The sequence below is a fragment of the Nerophis ophidion genome, linkage group LG16, assembly GCF_033978795.1.
Source record: "Nerophis ophidion isolate RoL-2023_Sa linkage group LG16, RoL_Noph_v1.0, whole genome shotgun sequence".
Classification (NCBI taxonomy): domain Eukaryota; kingdom Metazoa; phylum Chordata; class Actinopteri; order Syngnathiformes; family Syngnathidae; genus Nerophis; species Nerophis ophidion.
The window spans coordinates 45,727,212-45,749,795 of NC_084626.1; the positions used below are offsets into that span (position 1 = coordinate 45,727,212).

The 22,584-nt window shown below is 38.5% G+C and overlaps 1 protein-coding gene across 1 annotated transcript; it reads left to right on the forward strand.

The window, feature by feature from the left end:
- The first annotated feature begins 11,120 nt into the window (after window positions 1–11,120).
- On the forward strand, window positions 11,121–18,801 carry LOC133535471 (myogenesis-regulating glycosidase-like). The gene is made up of 2 exons (XM_061875332.1): window positions 11,121–11,499; window positions 14,285–18,801. Exons 1-2 carry the CDS (start codon window positions 11,237–11,239, stop codon window positions 16,074–16,076), a joined length of 2,055 nt encoding a protein of 684 aa, XP_061731316.1. The 5' UTR covers window positions 11,121–11,236; the 3' UTR covers window positions 16,077–18,801.
- Window positions 18,802–22,584: the final 3,783 nt, after the last annotated feature.

The window sequence follows — 22,584 nt, forward strand, 5'->3', positions numbered from 1 at the left end:
AGACAAGACTTTGCTCCCCCTAACACGCACACACACACACACACACACACACAGCAAAATGAGCTAAGGTTACGCTAAAAGCTAATTGGCCTTCACCTCAAGCCAGAACTGCGAGCGAGCTGAGCTGCAGTTTAAGTTTCTGGAAGGTCAACGGGCTCATAGTGATGTTAGTAGTAGTTGACTGGGAGGTGTTTATTATCATTTGGGGAGAGTACGCTGTCTTATGCTCACCTGCTAAACATATATCTGCTCGACGCTGAAGCATTGACTACATGCGCTCTGAATACGCACTGCTGATTGGCTGTTACCGCTTTGTATGTAACCAATCAGATGGTTGTGTGGGCGGGACAATGCTGGGTGCTGACACTGAGGCAGAAGAATCTACCATAACAATGCAATCCAATTCCAAAACCAAACCTGACCCGGCAACACTCAGAACTGCAATAAACAGAGCAATTGAGGAGACACAAACACGACACAGAACACAGCTGGATGCACTAAACAATATAACAACGTTTTCCAAAAATAAATCAACTCAATTTATGGAAAAAGAATGCCAACATGGCACTGACTGCCATATTTATTATTGAAGTCACAAAGTGCATTATTGGTTTTAACATGCTTTAAAACAGCAGCTTGGAATTTGGGACAGGCTCTCCTGAGAGAGCATGAGGAGGTTGAGGTGGGCGGGGTTCGAGGAGGGGAGGGGGGTGTATATTGTAGCGTCCCGGAAGAGTTAGTGCTGCAATGAATTCTGGGTATTTGTCCAATGTGTTTGTCATTCTTGTTTGGTGTGGGTTCACAGTGTGGCGCATATTTGTAACAGTGTTAAAGTTGTTTATACGGCCACCCTCAGTGTGACCTGTATGACTGTTCGCCAAGTACGCGTTGCATTCACTTGTGTGTGTGAAAAGCCGTAGATATTATGTGACTGTGTACTACTCCTTACAGCGGTGTTTTAAAAAAGTCATAAATATTACTTTTTTGAAACCGATAATGATAATTTACGATAACTCATTTTAAAGCATTTATCGGCTGATAATATCGGCAGTCTGATATTATCGGACATTTCTAATATGCATATATTAGGGATGTCCCGTTCCAGGTTTTTGCACTTCCGATCTGATACCGATATTGTTTTTGCACTTCCGATCCGATACCGATACTAGCCGATACTGACCTATCCGAGCATGTATTAAAGTTTAAAGTTATTTAGCCTACTTAGTTGTCAGATTCATGCTGAAAAGGATTTTAGTACTCTTGATAACAACTAGCCAGCTGAATTAGGTGAGTTTGAATAATACATAATAGTTTGTATTCAAGGATAAACACAAAATATCAAAATTTTACATGACAAACAGAAATGGCATCATTAAACAGTAAAAAAGTGAACAGTATGAAGTGCAAATAATGCTGTAAACATTATTAAAACAAGCAAAACACACAAACAACCTGAGTGGGATAAAATGTCTATAACTCAGCATCAATACTTGCTCTTGAACAAGTGTAAACTTAAAAAAAATATATATATATATAACTACACACACTTTTCAATTGTTTGCCCCAGTCAGGGGGGGCAAACAATTGAAGTCCAAGCATAATGGGGAGATTCTTTCCAACAAAGACGAGCACTTCAAGATGCTCAGGTGTCAGCCTGCTCCTGTCTTCATCAAAGATGAGTGCTAAAAAGCCTCTCACTCGCAAGAGTCATTCAAATGTCTTACAACTTTACCACCACGCTTGACTTTATTGTGGAATGTTTTGCACTCCACCTCTTCATCTTTTTCATTTTGTAGGGTAAAATACTCCCTCACAGCTGACGTTTTTACCGTAACTTTTAATTCACACGGCCGTCTGAACGGTTAGAACACAGCCTGTGGAAAGTGTGCTGGAAAATGCATAACGGAGTTTAGGGAGCCGCAGAAGAGTGAAATGTATTAGTTAAATTGGTGCGTTGGAAAACGCGGACTGGAGTTTTTTTTTAACTGGATCTGGATCGTCATTTTCCCATGACTTGCCAATACGCACTTTTTGGCAAATATCAGCAGCCGATCCGATCCAAATATCGGATCGAGAAAACCCTAATATATATAAATATGTATGCATTTATTTATATATGTATACATATGCATTTATTTATATACATACATATATATGATTCGTAACATTGACTAATTAATGTACTGATTTAATTAATTATAGATCTGGGTGTTGTTGTCATGTTCGCTGCCTAAAAATTATGAATAATGTCGTTACACAATAACAGTTCCAAAAGCTGTATGTACCTTTTCAGCATTAATGGTGCCTTCACAGATGTGTAAGTTACCCATGCCTTGGGCACTAATTGCACCCCCATACCATCACACATGCGAAAAACGATTTGAAATGTGGACTTTAGACCACAGAACACTTTTCCACTTTGCATCTTATATGAGCTCGGGCCTAACAAAGCCGGCGGCGTTTCCGGGTGTTGTTGATAAATGGCTTTGGCTTTCCATAGGAGAGTTTTAACTTACACTTACAGACGTAGCGACCAACTGTAGTTACTGATTGTGGTTTTCTGAAGTGTTCCTGAACCCATGTGGTGATATCCTTTACACACTGATGTGGCTTTTTGATGCCGGTAACATCATGGCTTACATGCAGTGATTTCTCTGAACCTTTTGGTGATATTACGGAGCGTCGATGGTGAAATCCCTAAACTCCCGCAATAGCTGGTTGAGAAATGTTGTTCCTAATCAATTTACTCTTGCTTTTGTTGACAAAGCGGTGACCCTCGCCCCGTTCTTGTTTGGGAATGAGTGAGAATTTCATGGAAGCTGCTTTTATACCCAATCATGGCACCCACCTGTTCCCAACTAGCCTGTTCACCTGTGGAATGTTCCAAATAAGTATTTGATGAGCATTCCTCAGCTTTCTCAGTTGTTTTTGCCACTTGTCCCAGCTTTTTCGAAACATGGTACAGGCATCAAGTTCCAAATGAGCTCAAATTGGCAAAAAATAACACATTTTAGCAGTTTGAACGTGAAATATCTTGTCTTTGCAGTCTATTCAAATATATTTAAGTTGAAACGGATTTTCCAATCATTGTATTCTCTTTTTATTTACCATTTACTCAACAAGACAATGTTTTTGCTCTGTGTAAAGTGAGAGCTACTAAGCATACTTGTCATCAATATGTAATGCTCCTGAGTTGTTTACAGGTCAATGATATGTTGTTTTTTTAAAGTTCCACTTTGGCTGCGGGGTTTGCACTATTTGTTGTGTCAAAGAGCACAGTTTGCATGTTCAAGTCTCATTTAAAGCACACAACATTTAGAGGCTCCGTGAGAGGACTTCTTACCGATACCAAAATGTATTTTGATACTTTTCTAAATAAAGGAGAGCACAAAAAATGTCATTTTGGCTTTATTTGAACAAAAAAATGTTAGGGTACATGAAACATATGTTTATTATTGTAATTTAGTCCTTAAATAAAATGTTGAACATACTAGACAACTTGTCTTTTAGTAGTAAGTAAACAAACAAAGACTCCTAATTAGTCTGCTGACTAATTAGCAACATATTGTGTCATTTATACACCTATTATTTTGTCTACATTATTAAGGACAAGCGGTAAAAATTGATTGATATTGATGTAATCATAGTAGTATCGACAAAATACGCTCCTGTACTTGTTATCATTACAGTGGATGTCTGGTAATAATTGAATTAACTGTATTTATATTATTCACATGTAAATAATGCTGTATAATAGACTGTATTCATATTATTCACACGTGAATAATGCTGTATAATAGACTGTATTTATATTATTCACATGTAAATAATGCTGTATAATAGACTGTATTTATATTATTCACATGTGAATAATGCTGTATAATAGACTGTATTTATATTATTCACATGTGAATAATGCTGTATAATAGACAGTATTTATATTATTCACATGTGAATAATGCTGTATAATAGACTGTATTTATGTTATTCGCATGTGTACCCCGCCTTCCGCCCGATTGTAGCTGAGATAGGCGCCAGCGCCCCCCGCGACCCCGAAAGGGAATAAGCGGTAGAAAATGGATGGCATGTGAATAATGCTGTATAATAGACTATTTATATTATTCACATGTGAATAATGCTGTATAATAGACTGTATTTATATTATTCACATGTAAATAATGCTGTAGAACAGACTGTATTTATATTATTCACATGTGAATAATGCTGTATAATAGACTGTATTTATATTATTCACATGTGAATAATGCTGTATAATAGACTGTATTTATATTCACATGTGAATAATGCTGTATAATAGACTGTATTTATATTCACATGTGAATAATGCTGTATAATAGACTGTATTTATATTATTCACATGTGAATAATGCTGTATAATAGACTGTATTTATATTCACATGTGAATAATGCTGTATAATAGACTGTATGTATATTCACATGTGAATAATGCTGTATAATAGACTGCATTTATGTTATTCACATGTGAATAATGCTATATAATAGACTGTAATTATATTATTCACATGTAAATAATGCTGTATAATAGACTGTATTCATATTATTCACACGTGAATAATGCTGTATAATAGACTGTATTTACATTATACACATGTAAATAATGCTGTATAATAGACTGTATTTACATTATACACATGTAAATAATGCTGTATAATAGACTGTATTTATATTATTCACATGTAAAAAATACCAAAGTGTTTTATTGTTTATTGTGTGCGAACTGTGGTGCTGAATTTCCCCCTGGGATCAATAAAGTTTTTTCTATTCTATTCTAGACAACACATACAGTGTTCACTTTGAATACAAAGGCTGTGCTGTGATGGTATGTACTCCAGTTGGAACAGAACAAAGATACATTATTTTAGGCTTTATTAGACATTTTGCTTGTTTGGTTTTGGAGTTATGTTTATACAACTTTGATATTTAGTATTACAGTTATACTGTCATATTGAGTAAGAAAAACAAATTTGTGAAAACCTTACAAAATATAATTTTTCTCGTAAAACTAACAATTATACATTATTTTAGGCTTTATTAGACATTTTGAATGTTCCCAATCAGCCCTTTCAACTGTGGTATGTTCCTAATAAGTCTTTGACGAGCATTCCTCAACGTTCTCAGTCTTTTTTGCCACTTCTGCCAGCTTCTTCGAAACCCAAATGAGCTAATATTTGCAAAAAATAACAACGTTTACCAGTTTGAACGTTAAAGGCCTACTGAAATGAGATGTTCTTATTTAAACGGGGATAGCAGGTCCATTCTATGTGTCATACTTGAAAATTTCGCCATATTTTTGCTGAAAGGATTTAGTAGAGAACATCCACGATAAAGTTGGCAACTTTTGGTCGCTAATAAAAAAGCCTTGCCTGTACCGGAAGTAGCAGACGATGTGCGCGTGACGTCACGGGTTGTGGAGCTCCTCACATCTGAACATTGTTTACAATCATGGCCACCAGCAGCGAGAGCGATCCGGACCGAGAAAGCGACGATTTCCCCATTAATTTGAGCTAGGATGAAAGATTTGTGGATGAGGAAAGTGAGAGTGAAGGACTAGAAAAAACAAAGACTATACAGTGGGAGCGATTCAGATTTTATTAGACAAATTGACTAGGATAATTCTGGAAAATCCCTTATCTGCTTATTGTGTTAGTAGTGTTTCAGTGAGATTATACGGTCGTACCTGTACAACCTGAAGGTCGGCCCCGCACCGTTTTTCAGCACCAATCGACGGTTGGTGGCGATGCCAATCTCTGCCCTTTGCAAGGGACCCTCTTCGAAACACGATCTTTTGAAATGATCGCCGCATAATACACTGTACTCTGTGTGTGTGTGTGGTCCAACCCAACCGCGTTCGCTTGACCGCTCTGTTCCATAGTAAAACTTCACCGTCATCTTCCGGGAATGTAAACAATGAAACACCGGCTGTGTTTGTGTTGCTAAAGGCGGCCGCAATACACCGCTTCCCACCTACAGCTTTCTTCTTTGACGTCTCCATTATTAATTGAACAAATTGCAAAAGATTCAGCAACACAGATGTCCAGAATAATGTGGAATTATGCGATGAAAAGAGATGATTTATAGCTGTGAACGGTGCTGGAACAAAATGTCGTATACAATGCGTGACGTCACGCACATGCGTCATCATACCGCGACGTTTCAGCATGATTTTCCGCGTGAAATTTAAAATTGCAATTTAGTAAACTAATGCGGCCGTATTGGCATTTGATGCAATGTTAATATTTCATCATTGATATATAAACTATCAGACTGCGTGGTTGGTAGTAGTGGCTTTCAGTAGGCCTTTAATTATGTTGTCTTTGCAGTTTATTCCATTGAATATAAGTTGACAAGGATTTGCAAATCATTATATTCTCTTTTTATTTACCATTTACTACTTACGTATAAAATACTACACGGTCTAGCTCCATCCTATCTTGCCGATTGTATTGTACCATATGTCCCGGCAAGAAATCTGCCTTCAAAAGACTCCGGCTTATTAGTGATTCCTAGAGCCCAAAAAAAGTCTGCGGGCTATAGAGCGTTTTCCGTTCGGGCTCCAGTACTCTGGAATGCCCTCCCGGTAACAGTTCGAGATGCTACCTCAGTAGAAGCATTTAAGTCTCACCTTAAAACTCATCTCTAGCATTTAAATAGGCCTCCTTTTAAGACCAGTTGATCTGCCGCTTCTTTTCCTTTTTCTCCTATGTCCCCCCCCCCTCCCTTGTGGAGGGGGTGGGACATGGATGAAGTACTGGCTGTCCAGAGTCGAGACCCAGGATGGACCGCTCGCCTGTGTATCGGTTGGGGACATCTCTACGCTGCTGATCCGCCTCCGCTTGAGATGGTTTCCTGTGGACGGGACTCTCGCTGCTGTGTTGTATCCGCTTTGAACTGAACTCTCGCGGCTGTGTTGGAGCCACTATGGATTGAACTTTCACAGTATCATGTTAGACCCGCTCGACATGCATTGTGAAGTGAAGTGAATTACATTTATATAGCGCTTTTCTCTAGTGACTCAAAGCGCTTTACATAGTGAAACCCAATATCTAAGTTACATTTAAACCAGTGTGGGTGGCACTGGGAGCAGGTGGGTAAAGTGTCTTGCCCAAGGACACAACGGCAGTGACCAGGATGGCGGAAGCGGGAATTGAACCTGCAACCCTCAAATTGCTGGCACGGCCGCTCTACCAACCGAGCTATACCGTACCGTCATTGCTTTCAGTCCCCTAGAGGGGGGGAGTTGCCCACATCTGAGGTCCTCTCCAAGGTTTCTCATAGTCAGCATTGTCACTGGCGTCCCACTGGATGTGAGTTTTCCTTACCCTTTTGTGGGTTCTTCCGAGGATGTTGTAGTCGTAATGGTTTGTGCAGTCCTTTGAGACATTTGTGATTTGGGTCTATATAAATAAACATTGATTGATTGATTGATTGATTTACACAACGTTACAACTTTACTGCTTTTAGGTTGTTGTAGTGTTGATGTGAAGAAACCAGGATGTTTGTGTCTGCCTTCATTTAAAAGCAGTGTGTTGTTGCCTTCATTACAGTAACGCAGCCTCACTTCCAACGCAGCTGGAGAGAAAGCAGCTTTCTGTGCCGGGTTAATTAATGACGGCTTTATCTTATCTCCCGTGTTGCCGGGCGGGAATCCATACTCAGGCCGCTGGAAGACAGAATCGCTCAATGTGATTGGTCATTAATAGGAAGGGGAATTAGCTGCGGAGGACTGGCTTACCTTTTATCAGATGTGCATTGTACTCCACATCAATGTTTGGAGGCTCAGTCCTCTCTCTCCTTTCTTCATCTTTCCAAACTGGCCAGAAGGAGTCAGTTTGTTTCCAGCTGGGCTTTGTTTTGCTCGACTGAGCAGAAACTTTAGTATGCTTTCCTCCGCCTCCTCGGATTGGCGCGGCTCGGAGGCCAAAAAAAACAAACAAAAAAACACATCCTCCCTTTTCTGCCTTCGCTCGCTCACATACAAATGACTTTGGCTGAAGTTGTTTGAGATGCAGCGGGGGTAAGTCCACCTCGTCCTCCTGGAGGTAATTGGCAGCAGATTTGTTTTGTAAATCTCAAACAAGCTTTACAAGTTGAAAGTTTACATATATTCATCTATATCGTAATGGTGCGTCGTACTCACGGTGCTTCGGTACATACCTCGGTTTTAAAGTACTGACTTATCCTATATATCTGATTTATGACACCAAAAGACTTCCAAAGTTTGCAAATAAATAGATATGACCACACCCAGATCCCTTCCCCATCAACAACAATGCTAATCAAGGAGACTTTGTGAGAGCCAACAACGTTTTTTGGGGGGAAAATGATTACCCAGAACCCTATATTTTTGAGCCCAACCACAAAGAGGATGACCAATATAAGTTTTAGAAGCCGAGTGCTAACCGGATGCAGTTTACAGTAGTAACTAATTAGATTACCATTGTAACTAATTTAATTACCATAGTAATTAATTGGATTGCCATGTTAACTAATTAGATTACCATTGTAACTGATTGGATTACCATTGTAACTGATTGGATTACCATTGTAAGTGATTAGATTACCATAGTAACTGATTAGATTACCAGTGAAACAAATTTTATTACCATATTAACTGTTTAGATTACCATTCATCCATCCATTTTCTACTGCTTGTCCCTTTTGGGGTCGTGGGGGGTGCTGGAGCCTATCTCAGCTTGCCGTAGTAACTAATTAGATTACCATAGTCACTAATTAGATTACCATAGTAACTGATTAGATTATTATAGTATCTGATTAGATGACCATTGTAACTAATTAGATGACCATAATAACTAATTAGATTACTGTAGTAACTAGATTACCGTAGTCGTTAATTAGATCACCATAGTAAGTAATTAAATTACCATAGTAACTAATTAGATTATCATAGTAACTAATTAAATTAACATAGTAACTAATTAGATTACCATAGTAACTGATTAGATTACCATTTTAACTAATTTGATTAGCATAGTAACTGTTTATATTACTATCCATCCATTTTCTACCGCTTGTCCCTTTTGGGGTCGCGGGGGTCCTGGAACCTATCTCATCTTGCCGTAGTAACTAATTAGTTTACCATAGTCACTAATTAGATTACCATAGTAACTGATTACATTACCATTGTAACTCAATAGATGACCATAGTAACTACATTTCCACAGTGACTGATTAGATTACATTGTAACTAATTTGATTACCCTAGTAACTAATTATATTACCATAGTAACTGATTAGATTACCATTGTCACTAAATAGATGGCCATAGTAACTAATTAAATGGCTATAGTAACTAATTAAATTACCATAGTAACAGATTAGATTACCATTGTAACTGATTAGATGACCATAGTAACTAATTAGATGACCATAGTAACTAATTACATTACCATCGTAACTAATTAGATGACCATAATAACTACTTAGATGACCAAAGTAACTAATTAGATGACCATAGTAACTAATTAGATGACCGTAGTAACTAATTACATGCCCATAGTAACTAATTTGATGATCGTAGTAACTAATTAGATGACCATAGTAACTGATTAGATGACCATAGTAACTAATTAGATGACCGTAGTAACTAATTAGATGACCATAGTAACTGATTAGATGACCATAGTAACTAATTAGATGACCGTAGTAACTGATTAGATGACCATAGTAACTAATTAGATGACCATAGCGACTAATTAGATGAACATAGTAACTAATTAGATGACCATAATAACTAATTAGATTACTGTAGTAACTAATTAGATTACCGTAGTCACTAATTAGATGACCATAGTAACTAATTAGATGACCGTAGTAACGAATTAGATGACCATAGCGACTAATTAGATGAACATAGTAACTAATTAGATGACCATAATAACTAATTAGATTACTGTAGTAACTAATTAGATTACCGTAGTCACTAATTAGATCACCATAGTAATTGATTAGATTACCATAGTGACTAATTTAATTACCATAGTAACTAAGTAAATTACCATAGTAACTGATTCGATTACCATAGTACCAGATTAGATTACCATAGTAACTAATTACATTACCATAATAATTAATTAGATTACCATAGTAACTGATTAGATTACCATTGTAACTAATTTGATTACCATAGTAACTGTTTGATCACTATCCATCCTTTTTCTACCGCTTGTCCCTTTTGGGGTTGCGGGGGCCCTGGAGCCTATCTCCTCTTACCGTAGTAACTAATTAGATTACCATAGTCACTAATTAGATTACCATAGTCACTAATTAGATTACCATTGTAACCCAATAGGTGACCATAGTAACCAATTAGATGTCCATAGTAACTAGATTTCCATAGTGACTGATTAGATTACACTGTAACTAATTCGATTACCCTAGTAACTAATTATATTACCATAGTAACTGATTAGATTACCATTGTAACTAATTACATGACCATAGTAACTAACTAGAATACCAAAGTAACTAAATAGATGGCCATAGTAACTAATTAGAAGGCTATAGTAACTAACTAGAATACCAAAGTAACTAAATAGATGGCCATAGTAACTAATTAGATGAACATAGTAACTAATTAGATGACCATAGTAACAGATTAGATTACCATTGTAACTGATTAGATGACCATAGTAACTAATTACATTACCATCGTAACAAATTAAATGACCATTATAATGACTTAGATGACCATAGTAACTCATTAGATGACCATAGTAACTAATTACATGCCCGTAGTAACTAATTAGATGAGCATAGTAACTAATTACATGCCCGTAGTAACTAGTACATTATGCAGTTTTCAAGCATCGAAATACTTAGTCTAGTTGAAGACTTAGGGTCAATACAATACATGACTGCAGTTTTAGTCTACATTTTTACATTTTTAGTCTCCTTCATACCTGCATTGTCCTTTCCAACCTTTGTAACTGAGCTGCTGTGTGGAACAGTTTTCCTTGTGGATCAATAAAGTCGGTCTAAGTTTAAGTTTTAAGTTTCCATCTTAAACCCCGGGTCACATGATGTAATCACATGGAATCTCTCTCTTCATCACAGACCAAGATCAACCCCTTGAGAACTGTTCCATGGTCTGTTGAGTGTCCTGAGAACTGTTCCATGGTCTGTTGTGCGTCCTGAGAAGTGTTCCATGGTCTGTTGAGTGGCATCAGCACCAGTCATGTACCAGGTGGTACCAGGGGGAGCGGGGGGCACCATCACAGATGTCATCCCCAAGCAGAAGCACAGCAAGGACACCCGACCCATCGTGGGCGCCGGAGTCCTGGGCCTGGTCCTGGTGATCTCGGCGGTGGCGGCGTGGTCTTACTACATCGCCTCGCTGCGGAAAGCTGAACTGCTGAAGACTCAGCTGCTGGACCTGAACAAAGATGGCTACATCATCCGCAACCAGGGAGGGGCGATTGTCTTCAGAATGGACTTTAGGTGAGTAGCTTCGTTTGGTTAAAAGGGAACTGCATCTTTCTTTTTCCTCTGCATTCTAAATAATAAAGCACTGCTAGCAAGTGGCGGCTAACAATGAAAATATTGGGGATACAATCGAAATCTATCTAAATTAAAGCTGCAAGCAGCGATGGACGGGACCGACTTTTGCTGGTGTTTCCGGTCTTTACCTATTCAACATATCTTTACCTGCACATTACCTACCTTCCCTGCATCCTGGGGTCACACTGGTGCTTCTTTCTTTCACCCATACACGCTGGTGCTTCCTGCCATCACCCAGACAACATATCTTTACCTGCACATTACCTACCTTCCCTGCATCCTGGAGTCACACTGGTGCCTCCTTCTTTCACCCAGCCCACATATATTTACCCGCACACTACCTACCTTCTCTGCATTGTGTGGTCACGCTGATGCTTCCTGCTTTTAAGCAGCCATCTTGAGACGGCATCAGCGTAGCAGTTCTTTGAAGGCTCGTAAAATCAAAACCGGAGCAGTTAGAAAAACTCTTTACGCAACTTTTAATCAGAAGGGTTCAATCTCTCTCTTGTGCGAGTTTGAAGTCGACACGACAAAGTCGCTCAGAGGAGATAATGTTTAAAAAAAGGGTACGGGTTTTTACAAAACTTTTGTTTTGAAGGGGTAATTGCCAACTTCCTGTTGATTTTTGCTGAAGGGTGTCATTTAATGAAATGTAGGTCTAAGTGAGACCTACATAGATGTTTTTGTTTCATGTCTCAACCCCATTACTACCGGAAGTTACAAGCAGTTTTGTCTATGTTTTCCTCCCAAAAGCAGTTTTGTCAGTGTTTTATTCCTAGGGGGCGCTAGAGCACAATTTAGTTTTTTTTTTTTATTAGATCGCAATTTTCACCAGTCCTGATGTGTGTGTCGAGTTTGGTGAGTTTTGAAGCATTTTAAGGGGGTCTAATTACAGCTCAGAGAGGCAAAAATGATATTTTTGGAGGAAACTTTTGTTTTGAAGGGGTTTTTGCCAACTTCCTGTTGATTTTTGCTGAAGGAGGTCAGCGTATGAAATGTAGGTCTAAGTGAGACCTACATAGATGTTTTTCTTTCATGTCTCTACAACATTCCTACCGGAAGTTACAAGCAGTTTTGTCTGTGTTTTCTTCCCAAAAACAGTTTTGTCAGTGTTTTATTCCTAGGGGGCGCTAGAGCACAATTTTGTTTTTTTGTTGTTTTTTTATTACATCACAATTTTCACCAGTCCTGATGTTTGTGTCGAGTTTGGTGAGTTTTGAAGCATTTTACGGGGGTCTAATTACAGCTCAGAGAGCTAAAAATGATATTTTTTGAGGAAACTTTTTTTGAAGGGGTTTTTGCCAACTTCCTGTTGATTTTTGCTGAAGGAGGTCAGTGTATGAAATGTAGGTTTAAGTGAGACCTACATAGATGTTTCTGTTTCATGTCTCTACGACATTCCTAACGGAAGTTACAAGCGGTTTTGTCTGTTTTTTTCCTAGGGGGGCGCTAGAGCGCAATTTTGAGTTTTGGTTTTTTGATTAGATGGTAATTTTCGCCAGTCCTGATGTGTGTGTTAAATTTGGTGAGTTTTGAAGCTTGTTAAGGGGGTCAAATTACAGCTCAAAGAGGCGGCGTTATAATAATAATAATAATAAAACCTTAGAAATACAATAGGGTCCTCTGTCCCAAAGGGACATTCGGTCCCTTCGTATTAAATATATTTGTCAAATAATCATTAGGTACATGTTTGAGTCTTCTTCACTAAAGGGAGTCTAGTCAAATTTCGGACCTTCTTCTTCCCTAAAGTTAATACAGGACGTCTAGTCAAGTGTCTAACCCTAATGTTTCACCAAACTGACCTCATACCTTTTGCTAGATGATGTGATCCTATTCAATACAGTGCATATCTTGTAGTACATACAGTATGCATACGTCCATCCATCTTATTCCGCTTATCCGAGGTCTGGTCGCAGGGGCAGCAGCCTAAGCAGGGAAGCCCAGACTTTCTTCTCCCCGGCCATTTCGTCCAGCTCTTCCCAGGAGATCCCGAGGCGTTCCCAGGCCAGCCGGGAGACGTAGTCTTCCCAACATGTCCTGGGTCTTCCCCGTGGCCTCCTACCGGTCGGATGTGCCCGAAACACCTCCCTAGGGAGGTGTTCGGGTGGCATCCCTACCAGATGCCCGAACCACCTATTCTGGCTCCTCTCCATGTGGATGAGCAGCGGCTTTACTTTGAGTTCCCCCCAATTGCAGAGGTTCTCACCCTATCTCTAAGGGAGAGACCCAAACTCATTTCGGCCGCTTGTACCCGTGATCTTATCCTTTCGGTCATAACCCAAAGCTCATGACCATAGGTGAAGATTGGAACGTAGATCGACCGGTAAATTGAGAGCTTTGCCTTCCGACTCAGCTCCTTCTTCACCACAACGGATCGGTACAACGTCCGCATTACTGAAGACGCCGCACCGATCCGCCTGTCGATTTCACGATCCACTCTTCCCTGCCTCGTGAACAAGACTCCGAGGTACTTGAACTCATCCACTTGGGGCAGGGTCTCCTCCCCAACCCGGAGATGGCACTCCACCCTTTTCCGGGCGAGAACCATGGGTTCGGAGGTGCTGATTCTCATCCCAGTAATTCTGTTCTTGTAATTGTATTGTTTTGCTGTTTTGGGGCAATCACAATTATAGTCGTTAGTAGTTTGAGCAAAAAAGTTGGAGTTCTGCTTTTGCTAAAGCAACCTTGAAACTGAACACTGAAATCTGTGTTTGACTGTTGGCAGATCCGGGACTTTGGATTTGGACTCTTGCACTAAAGAAGGGGAGCTCCTGAGCTGTGGACGGACCACTGACAGAAGTCTCAACTTCTTCATCGAGACGGTGCGGCCCAAGGACACGGTGCAGTGCTACCGTGTGCGTTGGGAGGAACTGGTTCCTGACATTTCTGTCGAGCACGCCATGACGTACAAATTCGCCCACTGGTATGGCGGTGCGGTGTCAGCTATCCAACACTGGCCCATTTCCCTCTCTGGGCAACAGTCTCCAAAACCCTTCGTTACGAGTGACATCTACACAAACCGCAATGAGTTTGGAGGAATCTTGGAGAGCTATTGGCTTTCCTCCAATGCCACGGCAATTAAGATTAATAATTCCGTGCCGTTCCATCTGGGCTGGAATGACACAGAGAAGACGATGTACTTCCAAGCTCGCTACAATGACAGTCCCTTCAAGCCATACCCAGGGGAGGCTCCAAGCGCTGAACTGAGTTACCGAGTATGCGTCGGCTCTGATGTGACATCCATACACAAGTACATGGTCCGTCGGTACTTCAACAAACCAAACAAAGTGCCTGCGAAAGCCATGTTTCAGCACCCTATTTGGTCCACATGGGCGCATCATAGGACTGACATCGATCAAGACAAATTTTTGAAATACGCCGCCAACATCCGCAAGTATAATTTTAACTGTAGCCACTTGGAACTAGATGACCGTTACACGCCCCGCTATGGAGAATTTGAGTTTGACCCAAACAAGTTCCCCAATGCCTCCTCCATGTTTCAAAAGCTCAAATCAGATGGATTTCTCGTGTCCCTCTGGATCCACCCTTTCGTCAACTACGATTCTGAGAACTTCCATACTTGTGTGGAGAGGGGCCTGTTTGTCCGAGAGCCCACAGGCCGTCTGCCGGCTTTGGTACGTTGGAAGAACGGCATCGGTGGAATTGTGGATTTCACCAACCCCGAAGCTCGAGATTGGTTTGCCTCCCAGCTTCGGTCCTTCCGCTTCAGATATGGGGTATCCTCTTTCAAATTCGACGCGGGCGAAACCAACTACTTACCGTGGAAGTTCAGTACCAGAACTCCCATCCGGGATCCAAGTTTTTTCACGAGACGCTACACAGAAATGGCTATTCCGTACAACGACCGAGCAGAGCTGCGTAGTGGCTACCAATCGCAGAACATATCATGCTTCTTCAGGCCTATTGACAGGGACTCTGTGTGGGGCTACGAGTTGGGGCTCAAATCCCTCATTCCCACAGTGCTCACCATCAGCATTCTGGGTTATCAGTTTATTCTACCAGACATGATCGGAGGGAACGCCTATCTGAACCACACAGATGGAAACAGGGCCTTACCCGACCGAGAACTCTACATACGCTGGCTGGAGTTGTCCGCTTTCATGCCCTCCATGCAGTTTTCTATCCCACCGTGGGCATACGACAACGAGGTGGTTGAAATAGCTCGCAAATACACCGATCTGCATCAGAGCATTGTGGCGCCACGAGTTCTGGAGCTGGCCGGCGAGGTGCTGGACACCGGTGACCCCATCATACGACCTTTGTGGTGGATTGCCACGGGTGACGAGACGGCCTATAAAATTGACTCCCAATTCCTGATTGGCGATGACCTCATGGTCGCGCCTGTTTTAGAACCGGGGAAGCAGGAGCGTGATATTTACCTCCCCGCTGGTCGCTGGAAGAGCTATAAAGGGGAAAGGTTCGATATCAAAGAGCCACTGCACCTCACAGACTACCCTGTAGACCTGGATGAAATTGCTTACTTTGTTTGGGTCTAGGACAGGGGTCGGCAACCCGCGGCTCCGGATTCGCATGCGGCTCTTTGAGCATACTTGCAGACCCCCCGTTTTTTCCGTACGGTTTCAGAATTTCAGTTTCTCTTCCAAAAATCTCCGGGGCAAATATCCTCCGATTTTCACCCGGACAACAATATTGGGGACGTGCCGTGATGGCAATGCCTTTAACGTCCTCTGGAACATAACGTCACATCCGATTTCATACCATTCTTTCTGCGTCCCGGCCAATCACGTGTAGTGTGCGACCTCTGTTGTCACACACAAGTGACTGCAAGGCATACTTGTTCAACAGCCATACAGGTTACAGTGAGGGTTGTGATATAAAAGACTTTAACACTCTTACTATTATGCGCCACACTGTGAACCCACACCAAGCAAGAATGACAAACACATTTCGGGAGAACATCCGCACTGTAACACAACACAACAAATACCCAGAATCCCATACATCCCTAACTATTCCGGGCTACATTATACCCCCAAACCCCCGCACCCGTTGTTTTCTTCATTTTGTGTAACGGGCCAAAATGGCTCTTTGAGTGGTAAAGGTTGCCGACCCCTGGTCTAGAAGGAAGGCTTGGTTTGCAACTTTGCAGGGTTTTAGTCATTTTGGCAAAGGACGCCTTTCAGGGCTCGTTGCAGTTCAGATCTCACCTCAAGTGTTAAATGTTTCTTTAGAAAAGATCTCAATCATTAATCCTGAATTGAGTTAACTCATGTATATCCGCCACTGTGGGATGGCAAGATACTTTAACGTGCAAGTCTTATTTTCAAAAGGGAACACAAGTACTGTGAACCAAGTACTGTGGAACCTCGATTTACCGACCTAATTGGTTCTTGAACCTGGTTTGCAAATTAAGAAGTTTGTATAGTGGAGCCGATTTCCCCGTTAGAAACAATGTAAACATGAATAAATGTTTCTAGCCTCGACAAATTTCCCTATTTTATAAAAACTATTTTTGTCCAAGTGTCCAAAACACAGCCAGCAATGGTGCACAGGAAGGCGGGGAAGAAGAGGGGGAAAAGGCGGCCAAAATGTTCAAAAGTCCCAATTGTGTCCTAAATACCTCCCCGGGGTTCCAGTCCCACGAGTCCCGCCGCCGGCCACACAAATCCCGGGATACAATAAATGTCCCAAAACGCACCCAGCAAAGTCCCACGGGAAGTAGGGGGGAAAAATGAGAAAAGTCGGCAAAAGTCCCCCAAAATTTTCAAAATACCTACCCAGGTTCGAGTCCCACCCGGGTTCGAGTTTGAGTTTGAGTTCACACTCAAACCCGGGTGGGACTTTTGAACATTTCCCCGACTTTTCTCACTTTTCTCCCCACCTTCCCGTGGGACTTTGCCGGGCGTGTTTTGGACATTCTGGGCATCCCGGCCGGCGGCAGAACTTGTGGGACTCAAACCTGTGTAGGTATTTTGGACATTTTTGGGACTTTTTCTGACTTTTCCAACTTTCATCCCCCCTCCCCATGGGACTCGGCTTGGTGTGTTATGGACATTTTGGGCATCCCGGGACTTGCGCGGCCATACATAAGATTTTATGTTAGAGTGTTTTACTTGTTTTAAGTGTTTTGCTCCTAAATGATCTCAGTAAGATATTACAGCTTGTAGCTGAGATTTGATGAAACTATATTGAGTAAAACATGCTTGAAACGAGAATATCAAATGTTGCAAAGCTGTGTCATCAACATTTACAAGTATAAAACTACTTTTTAAAGTAAGAATTTCTTATTTTAAGAATGTAAAACAAAATCATGACTTTGACACAATTGTTTCTTATATTAAAACAGATGACAGCCAAATAGACTTTGCCGTTTTATATTCAATGAAACAATAGAACGTACGTACTCGTATACTGTAGTAGTGCACTTGTTATTAGTGAGAATATACTTATTTTAAGGTATTTTTGGGTTCATTGAAGTTAGCTAATTTTACTTGTTTCTGAAAGTCTTGACAAGCCAAATTTTCTTGTTCTATTGGCAGATAGTTTTGCGTAGTTCAAGTAAAATACCCTTCATTTTTGTATTTTTTTTTTTTCTTGTTTTTGAACACTGACTTTTTGCAGTGTAATTTTAGGAAAATTAATACAAAAACTCACAATAAAGTCTGATTGAATGAAATTTTTTTTATGACAGACCGCCTTAAAAACGGAATGGTATTTAATTTTTTTTCTATGAAGGATAAAACCCTGAATATTGAGAACATGTGAACGTCATCACATATTATTACCTTTTTCATCACATATTATTACCTTTTTCGTCACATATCACATTTTTCATCACATATTATTACCTTTTTCATCACATATTATTACCTTTTTAGTCACATATCACCTTTTTCATCACATATTATTACCTTTTTAATCACATATTACCTCTTTCATCACATATTATTACCTTTTTAATCACATATGACCTTTTTCATCACATATTATTACCTTTTTCATCACATATGATCTTTTTCATCACATATTATTACCTTTTTCATCACATATGACCTTTTTCATCACATATTACCTTTTTCATCACATATGACCTTTTTCATCACATATGACCTTTTTCATCAAATATTATTACCTTTTTCATCACATATGACCTTTTTCATCACATATTATTACCTTTTTAATCACATATGACCTTTTTCATCACATATTATTACCTTTTTCATCACATATGATCTTTTTCATCACATATTATTACCTTTTTCATCACATATGACCTTTTTCATCACATATTACCTTTTTCATCACATATGACCTTTTTCATCACATATGACCTTTTTCATCAAATATTATTACCTTTTTCATCACATATGACCTTTTTCATCACATATTATTACCTTTTTCATCACATATGACCTTTTTCATCACATATTATTACCTTTTTCATCACATATGACCTTTTTCATCACATAATATTACCTTTTTAATCACATATTACCTTTTTCATCACATATTATTACCTTTTTAATCACATATTACCTTTTTCATCACATATGACCTTTTTCATCACATATTATTACCTTTTTCATCACATATGACCTTTTTCATCACATATTATTACCTTTTTCATCACATATGACCTTTTTCATCAAATATTATTACCTTTTTCATCACATATTATTACCTTTTTCATCACATATCACCTTTTTCATCACATATCACCTTTTTCATCACATATTACCTTTTTCATCACATATTACCTTTTTCATCACATATTATTACCTTTTTCATCACATATCACCTTTTTCATCACATATTATTACCTTTTTCATCACATATCACCTTTTTCATCACATATTACCTTTTTCATCACATATTACCTGTTTCATTACATATTATGACCTGTTTCATCACAAATTATTACTTGTTTCATCACATTATTACCTTTTTCATCACATATTATTACCTTTTTCATCACATATGACCTTTTTCATCACATATTATTACCTTTTTCATCACATATCACCTTTTTCATCACATATTACCTGTTTCATCACACATTATTACCTGTTTCATCACATTATTACCTGTTTCATCACATATTTTTACCTGCATGCATCATTTTAATTCATACAAAAGTGGCCCTCTGAAGCCAGCTATTACTGTGATGTGGCCCTCAATGAAAACACGTTTGAGACCCCTGCTCTAAAGGTTCTTAAACCGAAAAGGTGGTGAATCAAGTGGTTGGTAAATAGAGGTTCTACTGTACAATATAATGTTGCAACCGTGCATTGAAGGAAGGTCAGAAAAGTAACAATAAGATCTTATTTTCCATCCAGAATGTGGACTACCACGTGTATATTTGCACACTTCAAAGTAGTTATGCATCAGTCATCATTTTAAACTCTTCCTCAGGTATCCTTTTTGTGCATTTTAAAACACATTTTAATAGCCTGTAATGTATTTATCTTATAGTAACTTGCATGTTTTTCTAATTGTTTTAATGTGAACTACAGTATAATAATGATGTGTTTGTGTGTGAATACTATTTATTGGTGTTTTCATTAGGCTGATAAAAAAAATCATTTGGATAACTTAGCATTAAAAAAGGAATAGGAATACGTTTATTTTGGTGCTTTTATTACCCGGAATATGCTGTGATATTACCGTATTTCCTTGAATATAGTATGCGCCTGCCTAGAATTACAAACTCGTTTCACAAAATTATTAGCGCATGTTTAGCATTACCGCCAGCTCAGGATTAACGCCGGGTCGAACTTGTTTCGCAAAATATTATTTTTATTAGCGCATGTCTAGAATTTCCACCGGGTCAAACTCGTCACGTCACGAGTGACACTTCACCTGTCATCATTTTCAAAACGGAGGAGGCTGATTTCAATCATTTGAAATTGCACAAAGGGAAGAAGATTAAGAGCTATTCAGTAGGATTTAAGGTCCAAGCTATTGAATATGCTAAAAAGAACAGTAAGCAGCTATGTTTTATTAATATACCGTAGCTGCGTGTGTCAAATATGAGTCATTAAATGACTCCCGCCTCCTGGTGGTAGAGGGCGCTAATGATCCTTCTTGCGACTACTCGGCTGCAGAAGAAGTGACAACAAGCAGCAAGAGTTTATTTTTTTCCTCTCGCTTACACTTTTAACATGGAGGATTACATATCGGAAATTTTCTAAACTGGACTTTCAATGGTAGCAGGAGGTAATAAAGGAAGATCTCCATGGAGACAGAGAGACTTTTAAAACTGAAGAAAGATAAGGAAGACTTCTATAAACAAGTTATCGATGCTTTTGATCAGAAGGAGCTGCGCATGGACTTCATTTATAAGTAAAGGTAAGACCATAATAACGTTTTTTTTGTTAAATGTGCTTTTCATGATGGTATCCTTACATCACACTCAAATTTATGAGCGCAGGCCTAAATTTACCGCATGCCTTTGGTAAGCGCCGGAGTGAGAAGAGGTTCAAGGAAATATGGTAATAGTTTTTATTCTGCGTTATTCCTAGTCCTCCAATTGTAACAACTTTATGAAAGTTATGCATATTTATTATGATGTCAAAGTGTGCTTATGTTGTGATTGTCAGTAGGGATCAGCCTACCTCCGACATGTTGGCGTTTGACCCGTACGGGAGTTTTTTTCAAGTGAGGGTGGACTTTGCCACGTGGTTTACACATTAACCTGCCGGTGAGTGGCCGTGACATAGTTGCATGCTAACAACACCAGCTATATTTAGTCCTTCTCACCCGCCAGCTATTTCTGCCACACACACTCTGGCCTTATGATGGCAAGAATCACATGGCGCTTACTTCCTGCGTGGGGGGGGTCAGCCAACTAAATGTCATCTTTTTGGAATGTAATTAAAGAACATGGCTTCTTAGAAATGAGTTGACATCATTTATTGTTTTTAAGTACACATCAGGGTGTTCACAATAACTTTTTCCTCTTCCCAAGAGATTCTGATTTTTGAAGACATTGAAACAACGTTAAGAAAATGTTGATATAAGTCCTGAGACTTATATCAACACAACGTTGAAACAACATGCTTTTTGATAACCTTTATAACCAACAAATTATATATATATATATATATATATATATATATATATATATATATATATATATATATATATATATATATATATATGTATGTATATGTATGTATGTATGTATATACATACATACATGTATATATATATATATATATATATATATATGTATGTATGTATGTATATACATACATACATGTATGTATGTATATATACATACATGTATGTATGTATGTATGTATGTATGTATATATACATACATACATATACATATATATATATATGTATGTATGTATGTATATATACATACATACATATACATATATATATATGTATGTATGTATGTATATATACATACATACATATACATATATATATATGTATGTATGTATGTGTATGTATGTATATATATACATACATACATATATACATATATATATACATACATATATATATGTATGTATGTATATATACATACATACATGTATGTATATATATATGTATTTATGTATGTATATATGTATGTATGTATATATACATACATACATGTATGTATATATATATGTATTTATGTATGTATATATGTATGTATATATATATATATATATATACACACATTTATATATATATTCATACACAGACATACATACATACATATATATATACATAGACACACACACATACTATATATATATATATACTTTTAAATAATTACCAACAAAATGTTAGACACACACACACATATATATATATATGTATGTATATATATATATATGTATGTATATATATATATGTATATATATATATATATATATATATATATATATATATATATATATATATATATATATATATATATATATATATATATATATACTTTTAAATCATTTTAATCGTCCTGTCCCCTTAGCAGAAAAACAGCCCCAAAGCATGATGTTTCCACCCCCATGTTTCACAGTAGGTATGGTGTTCTTGGGATGC

What these genes read in the sequence shown, in the direction of transcription:
- LOC133535471 (XM_061875332.1), top strand. Translation starts at nt 11,237, where the DNA reads ATGTACCAGGTGGTACCAGGGGGAGCGGGGGGCACCATCACAGATGTC. An exon ending in GTCTTCAGAATGGACTTTAG is followed by an intron (nt 11,500 to 14,284) that starts GTGAGTAGCTTC and finishes GACTGTTGGCAG; the next exon opens with ATCCGGGACTTTGGATTTGG.